At 42.6% G+C, this 7,460-nt stretch overlaps 1 protein-coding gene across 1 annotated transcript; it reads right to left on the reverse strand.

Annotated features, from left to right (window-relative positions):
* Positions 1–6,630: 6,630 nt before the first annotated feature.
* On the reverse strand, positions 6,631–7,425 carry LOC119319464 (histone H2A.1-like). Its single transcript, XM_037593942.1, has 2 exons — positions 7,167–7,425; positions 6,631–7,076 (listed from the first exon to the last, which is right to left on the reverse strand). The coding sequence occupies exons 1-2, from the start codon at positions 7,341–7,343 to the stop codon at positions 6,813–6,815; spliced, it is 441 nt and encodes a 146-aa protein (XP_037449839.1). The 5' UTR covers positions 7,344–7,425; the 3' UTR covers positions 6,631–6,812.
* Between the last annotated feature and the right edge of the window lie 35 nt (positions 7,426–7,460).

Genomic DNA, 7,460 nt, shown 5'->3' on the forward strand with positions numbered 1-7,460 from the left:
GACGGAGGGGGCGGCGAGGTTATGTAGGATGTGAGGAGGGAGGTGGGCTGCGGTTGGCGGGGAGACTGGTGCCGCGGATCGATGGTGTGGAGTGGTTCCAGCCGCTCGATGATGCTTGGGACGGACGGACCCGATGTGCTTGGGCGCGGATCCATGACGTGGCGAGAACGTGCGCGGGCTGGAGCGGCGCGGATCGATGGCCTGTGCACTCCCGCGCACTCGTCGTCGAGCGTACGCTACACATACCGCACGTTGCAGAGCATGAAAAGAGAATGAAAAAAAAAAGTAAAAACCATTGATTAGAACCCCGGAAAAAAGAACATTGATTCATTAGAAACGGGTATTAAAAGAACACCCATAGAAGCAATGCACCGCATAAGCATGAAAGAAAGAACGCTCGGTTTATTGAGGAAATCCAGCTCGAGCGCCTTCGCTGCTACCAAGCTGCACGCCGAAAACCGTTGGATTTGTCCGGGCTTGTCACAAGATTGTACGCTAAACCACAGCGACATCAGAGAGGAATCATATGTCCGTTAAATCAAAAATATGTCGCTTCGATCCCACGAGGTCGGGTGGCATGGTTCGCCCGACGCACCTTGCATGTGAAGGATGCTCCTACTACACACCACCGATGAATCATCCTCGTCGACCACACGTTCGCCACACGGGTGAAACCACACTAGTCGTCGCCGTCCAACTCCGCAGGGCACGAGTCCCTCTGACCAGCACCTCCAAAATGATTCCCTCAAGAGGGAATGCGCGCAACGCCAAACAAAGTTAACAATGCCAGCCATCGTCCATTTCGGTAAACCAGATCTAGGTTTTCCTCCGAAGCTTATCGGGAGGGAAAGTGGGGACTACCAATTTGACGCCTCCAACAAGGACTCGATCAGGCCCCCTAACAAGCCATCTGCGTGTCGCACCACTCGCTTATGATCCAACATCCAACTCATCCATCATGCCGCAAAGTGCACGGGTGCGAGCAAGACACCACTAGGAGGGTGCACCACGTGGATCTAGGTCGCAAATACTTTTTGATCACGCCCTACTGCACGGGCTTACCCTAACTCATTGTGCCCCATGCGGATATGGACCACCGCGCACCTTCTCGTCGCGCCCAGTCTCGCATGCATGCGCTCGCTTGGCACACACGGAACTGGACCACGCCACACGCGTCGTGCCTCTGCCTGGATCTGGAGCAGCCATCCACCTCTATGCTACCTCAGAGCTTATCTCCTACATTATGACTTAGGTGGCTTGTTCTTTGGGTTCTGGTAATCCTTCTTCTTATGGGATGTGTACTCCTCGTTGTAGCTTGATTAGTAATAGTAAGTTGGTCCCTCTTATGATATTGTAGTATCAGTGTTGATGTGGTGTTGTTCTACGACTGATGTGGTCCTTTTATGGTGTCGGAGATGATTCCAATAGATCCCTATGTGAGTCTTCTTTTGGCCTGCAAACCATAGTCATTATAGCTTTGCTCCAGTTTGCCAATTTATAGCTGAATATGAGCCATCTACTTGCTAGAAGTGGTCACATATGGAGTAATTTTTAGTGGCAGGGTGAAGTAATGGTACTCGCATTTATATTACTGAACGTACAGTACATACTTTGTGTTATTTTGCATGCTCTCTATGTGTTCTCGATATGGCGGGGGATGCTTGGTGATGAGTCCTTAAATGCTATGAGTAATAATTGAGAATACATGGACCAAGGGTTGTGTTTGTATGGACCAAGGGTTTTACCTAAAATTTACTTGAATATTTAACTGAGAAGCGACGATACTGAATCTCGAGATAGGATACACGAGCTTGCAAGGGTTGTGTTTGAGTGTGTGGAGCAAACTTCTAGCCAACATACCTGAGTAAATGATGTTTATGGTTCCATGTTTTAATGTATAAGACTTGATATGTTTCATCTTCCAGCAATTCTAAAACGGGCCTTCTGCAACTCGATACAAGCTGCTGACAGTAGTTAGTTTTGAGGAGTTTTGAGAATATTATTGATTGTTGTATGATTATTATTCTCGTTATGGCACATATTTTTTTATTGAATTACTACAAGCTGCTCTATAATTTTTCTGCTCCCAAGGTGTGCAATTCACCAACAAGACAGAGACCATGCAACCTGGAACAAGAAGTAAGAGCATATCCAACTTTGCTGAACAGGTGACTAGCGCCTCCTTCTCTCTTCCCCTCCCTCTCGGCATGATGCACCTCCATCTTATTGGAAGTAAACTTTGATTTAGTGAGAGAACAATTAATGATGTACCTCCATCTGCATTAAGGCCGAAGACTATTTGTGATTAGCGGCAAGCATTCAGTTGTAGCGGTGAGTCTTGTATGTATGTTTATATATGACAGGTGTTTGGGCATGAGTCAATTAGTTGTAGTAGCACTTAGCGCTAAGCGTGACATGGCTATTGTCATCATAGTGTATTTGTTGTCGCTATTTACAGAAGAACTACAGTACAAAGAGGACATGGTTGCTATTCTAAAGGTAATTGTTGTACTTGACATTGTAATATGATTTGTACGCCCATTTCAAGAAAAATAGAATTGTATATAGACATGGTCAAGTGTAATTCTTAATTAATTTTTTCAAGGAGTATAAATGTGGGCTTTCCTATATTTATGCATGATTACATCATATTGTAACTCCATTCCTTAAATCCATGATCTATGCTCTGCTCCGTTGAATATATGATTTGGAATCAGATAATTTTTACTCATATGATGTAATTTATGTAAAACAAATCTGTGCAGATAAAGTCAGGAACCGTGTTGCCCTTGTAATGTTAAGTTCTTCTGTCAATTTTCTCTTCAACAGAAAGATGGACGTGATGCACAATGTCATGTACTTCTGACATAACCCATGTGTCATGATGGTACGCTTCCTTTTTGTTGTCTTTTCTGCAATGATCTCACTATTTGAGATTTTAGCCGATAGGGAATAGATTGGGATTCTCTGGTCTTGCCTGGAGATGTTCTATTATCTGCAGTAATTATTTTCTAGTCCGTGTAGATTAATCTGATTATGAGCCATCAAGGACCTTCTAGGCTTTAATATATGTTCAATTATGCATTTAGCCGTTGTGCATTTTAATTAACAGGGAAAAAATTATGGTGTACTACACACTTGAAAGTATGTGGAAATAATTTGATCTGATGAAACGAACCATCCATCGGCTAGGTGAATCGGGTAACGATTTATGGCAATTGACCTAGCACAAATATTTCGTAGTAATTTTAGTAATTTCACTGTTTTTTCAATTGCACTCCACTGAAACTTTGGTGTGAGTTCTTTTTATTGGGGTATTTTACATTTTAAGTGACAGTCCTCAAACAAATATCATTTGTTTACTTCTCATTATTATACAAATAATTACAAAGGTTAACTTTTGGCAATTGGACCGGTACTTAATTCAGAAACAAGGAGTTGCCCTGGAACAATAAATGTGTAATTATTTTTTCCATTTTATCGATTCTTTTGATTTGAAAATATTTGTTTTTCCAGCATAGACATGTTCTGAAAATTTATTGGCATGGGCCTGCCAATGGACACAACAACGTGACTTGAGGTATCTGTAAGGGCCAGGGAGAACATGGATATAAGAACACGTTGCATAGCTTCTGCTCTTATTTTCCTCATGTTGAATAAGCCAATTGAAACGGTAACTCATGTTCTTGCATTTCGGTACTAATAAAGAAGCAGATAATGAAGTATGGGCTTCTTTTATACCAGCAAGATCTGTTCTTTACTAAAAGCCTATCCTGTAGCCTACAACACTCAATGTAGACGCTTGAGTGTACTTGCATACTATAACGACATATCACACTCACTCACCACTGTGCGGCAGGATCGGTGATATAGTTGGTTCATTTTAATCCAGCATTTACAAGGTAACATGTGCACTACCATACTTATATATTGCTCTGACCAGCTGGTGATTAAAGACATGAAGCAAGGTCCAGAGATGTGCAGTATGTTGCAACTGCTATATTTAACATGTATGCTTAAGTATCATTTTCGCACAAATTTATGTTTATGTTTGCTAAGTTGCCCTTCGTGCTATGTTTTTTAAGCAAGTTCAGAAGGGGTTCGCTAAGCGGCATGCTAAATTATGATGATCAAGCTCATCGCCTCAGGATTCAAGTGGTAACATGAATGGGTCGCTAGGAGGATAGAAGGCATGCAGAGATATGTTTCTCCCGTTGCAACGCACGGCATATTTATCAGTATTACTAAAAACTTTTTTAGTATCTACCTTCCTTACATATACATGATTTACTACATTTATGTATATCTTGCCTTTCAGCTCATGGTCAAATTCACTTGATCAATTTTCAGTATCCAATCCGATGAATGGCTTCGAGTTTGGCTGCAAATGAGTCTGAGCATTTGTAAATAGCATCCCTTCTACTCAAAGTTGTCCCAGTGAGCTGACAATTGTGAGAAGGTAAGCTGTACATGTATGCATTTTGATTTTGGGGGCTCACAATACACTGGTTTATCTATGCATAAGTAAAGATTTGCTCGCACTTCTATATCATGATTAGGCTGTCACAGTATTTGATTACCAAGTATGTTTGGTTCTTTGCCAATTTTGTAATTTTTGTATGGGATGTATCATTTTGTTGACCATTCTATGACTTCCGAATTAGAAAATGGATGTTTCCTGCAAAAATTCTTTTGTTCCTTGAGAAATTCTCTCATGCCATATTCATTTGTGAAATAGGGCTAATAGTTTGTGTGATTTCAGGTCGGAAAGGGGCTCTTTAATTAAGGATTAGAAGGGCAGAGATGCGAAAGCAGTGAGCCTTCCTTCTACTGGTTAGTGTTACAACTGAACTGGGTCAGGATCTTATTCGAAGTATCTTAGACCTTCTTGTAAATAGACAGTCAAAGCTTTCTTATTCAAAATCTTTGCATTTAAGTTTGAAATATTTATGTTGCATCACCTCACACTATCCATTTTTGTATAACATTACCCTTTGATTAAGTTATTTGGGTTCATTACTGAACTTTGTACTGCTTCTTGTTCATTTGTATCAAAAGTATCTTAGACCTTCCTGTAAATAGGCAGTCAAAGCTTTCTTATTGAAAATCTTTGCATTTAAGTTTGAAATATTTATGTTGCATCAGCTCACACTATTCTTTTTTTGTATAACATTACCCTTTGATTCAGTTATTTGGGTTCATTACTGAACTTTGTACTGCTTCTTGTTCATTTGTATAGCTTAATTATGACGAAGTACAGATTCTATTCAGCACTCGTGTTTACCAATGGTTATGGGTTAAAGTCAGCAAAGATAGAATATTCACATGTTTGGGAATCACTTTTGTTGTATATAAGTGCCATCAAGGATCAACCTACACCCATGGACGTGCGTAAGCTAGATAAGTCTGCACATGAACGCCTTTGCTCCAGCCATCTCAGTGTGGTTCCTTCTAATTGCTGGCACATCGGGATGCACAGCCTAATTGTTCATGACATTGGTGTTTTGCAAGATTTTAATCCAATATATATAATGCTCTCTTTACTTCAGAAATATCTAGAACATCTTTAGATATAATACTATTACAGGTCCAACGTTTGTTAAATTATGTAATGGTCATTTTGGTTGCTTGATGTGTATATTTCTATACCCAGAGGTGGTGGTAGGTTCAAAACGGTCTCTTATCTGCACTGTCAACACATTAACAACTAACATGCATGTTTGATCGATGTGCTACTAATAGATCCTAATGCTATAGCATACCTCCATATTGATATACCTGAGTGATACCGAATACCAAACATGACAACTGAATGTATGGAGGTAAGATAAGTGTGCCCAAGCCCGCCCAAGTGGCGCCACCAGGTGGCGCCCCAGTCTCTAGTTGGTATGAGGGCCGGCTGCAACTAGAAGCCCCAGTATACACATACCGGAGGCCCAATGGCAAGAGAGAGAATGATGCTAATAAAAAAAACTCGTTCCTCCATAAAAAAAAATATGTATACCCATTATGCATTTAACCTATTTTTTTGGGGGTAAGCTATTATTATTTTATTGATCAGTTTTACTGAAATTCTTGCTTGTTATCTTTCCCACAGTGCGACATCAACTTGCTTATTTACCGGGGAATCTTGTGCACTCCGGTGAAGAACATTTTTCTACTAGACTCTTTGAAGGGGCCTGACTAATCCTAGTATCTAAATTTCTCAATATCTGTTTCTGCTTTAGCTGATTATACAAAATCAGCACCTCATGTAGCTAGTTATTTTAGTTTGCATCTCATCTGCAGCCAAAACGTTCTCAGGTCTGTGGTTTGTTACCTACATCAAACTATCCAAACTTCAGTTCTCATGTAATCGGCTCAACTCCAACTCGAAGAATTCTTTTGTCAAACAGAGCAACATGTAACCAGCTCAACTACAGAGGTTACATTGCCTACAAATTGCTTCGGCATGGTCAAGATCTAATTCGAAATGTTTGACTGCAGGACCTGTGAAGCATCTTGCTTATCCAATTTAATCAGCACCATCATCAATTTAGTTCTTCATAGATTCAGTTTCTCACAGCTTGATTTCAGATAAATGGCTCAAACTACAGATTAAAGGATATTTTCGGATGCTAGAAGAGAGAATTTCGTACTAAAAGATTGAAATGATTGCATCTTTCGCCATTGTCATAGAAATCACAGATACAATGCCATCCTTGCTCGACGAATCTGACGGGCGCTACAGACTAGCAGGCATTACATACATGATCTCATCTTAGTCCATGAGAAATGGATCTAAGCAAACACTGGCTAGGCTATGGGGAATTCTACTCCTTGGCGGCGACCTTCTTCTTGGGGGACTTGGTGGAGGTCTTCTTCTTGGGCGACTTGGCCTCTTTCTCGGCCGCGGCGGGGGACTTCTTGGGGAGCAGCACAGAGTTGATGTTGGGGATCACGCCGCCGTGGGCAATGGTGACGCCGGCGAGCAGCCTTCCGAGCTCCTGGTCGTTGCGGACAGCGAGCAGCAGGTGGCGCGGGATGATGCGGGTCTTCTTGTTGTCCTTGGCCGCGTTGCCGGCAAGCTCCAGGACCTGAGATTCAACCAAGAACGAATTCAATCATCCGTCGAACAGGGCAAGAACAGGAGCGGACAAGAACGAACGGGAAAGATCGGCGCGTACCTCGGCCGCGAGGTACTCGAGGACGGCGGCGAGGTAGACGGGGGCGCCGGAGCCGACGCGCTGGGCGTAGCGGCCCTTCTTGAGGTAGCGGCCGATGCGGCCAACGGGGAACTGGAGCCCGGCCTTGACGGACCTGGTCACGGCCTTCTTCCTGTCGCCGCCCTTCCTTACGGCCATCTTGCTTGCTACTTCTCCGGCGACGAGTACGCTCGAGGTGTGGTGTTTGCGGCGGCGGTGCTGGATGGGAGCGCTCTGAGTTTGTGTGTTTGGACGGCGGCGAGGGCGCGGCTTTTA

This window comes from Triticum dicoccoides, chromosome 6A (assembly GCF_002162155.2).
Source record: "Triticum dicoccoides isolate Atlit2015 ecotype Zavitan chromosome 6A, WEW_v2.0, whole genome shotgun sequence".
NCBI classification, from domain to species: domain Eukaryota; kingdom Viridiplantae; phylum Streptophyta; class Magnoliopsida; order Poales; family Poaceae; genus Triticum; species Triticum dicoccoides.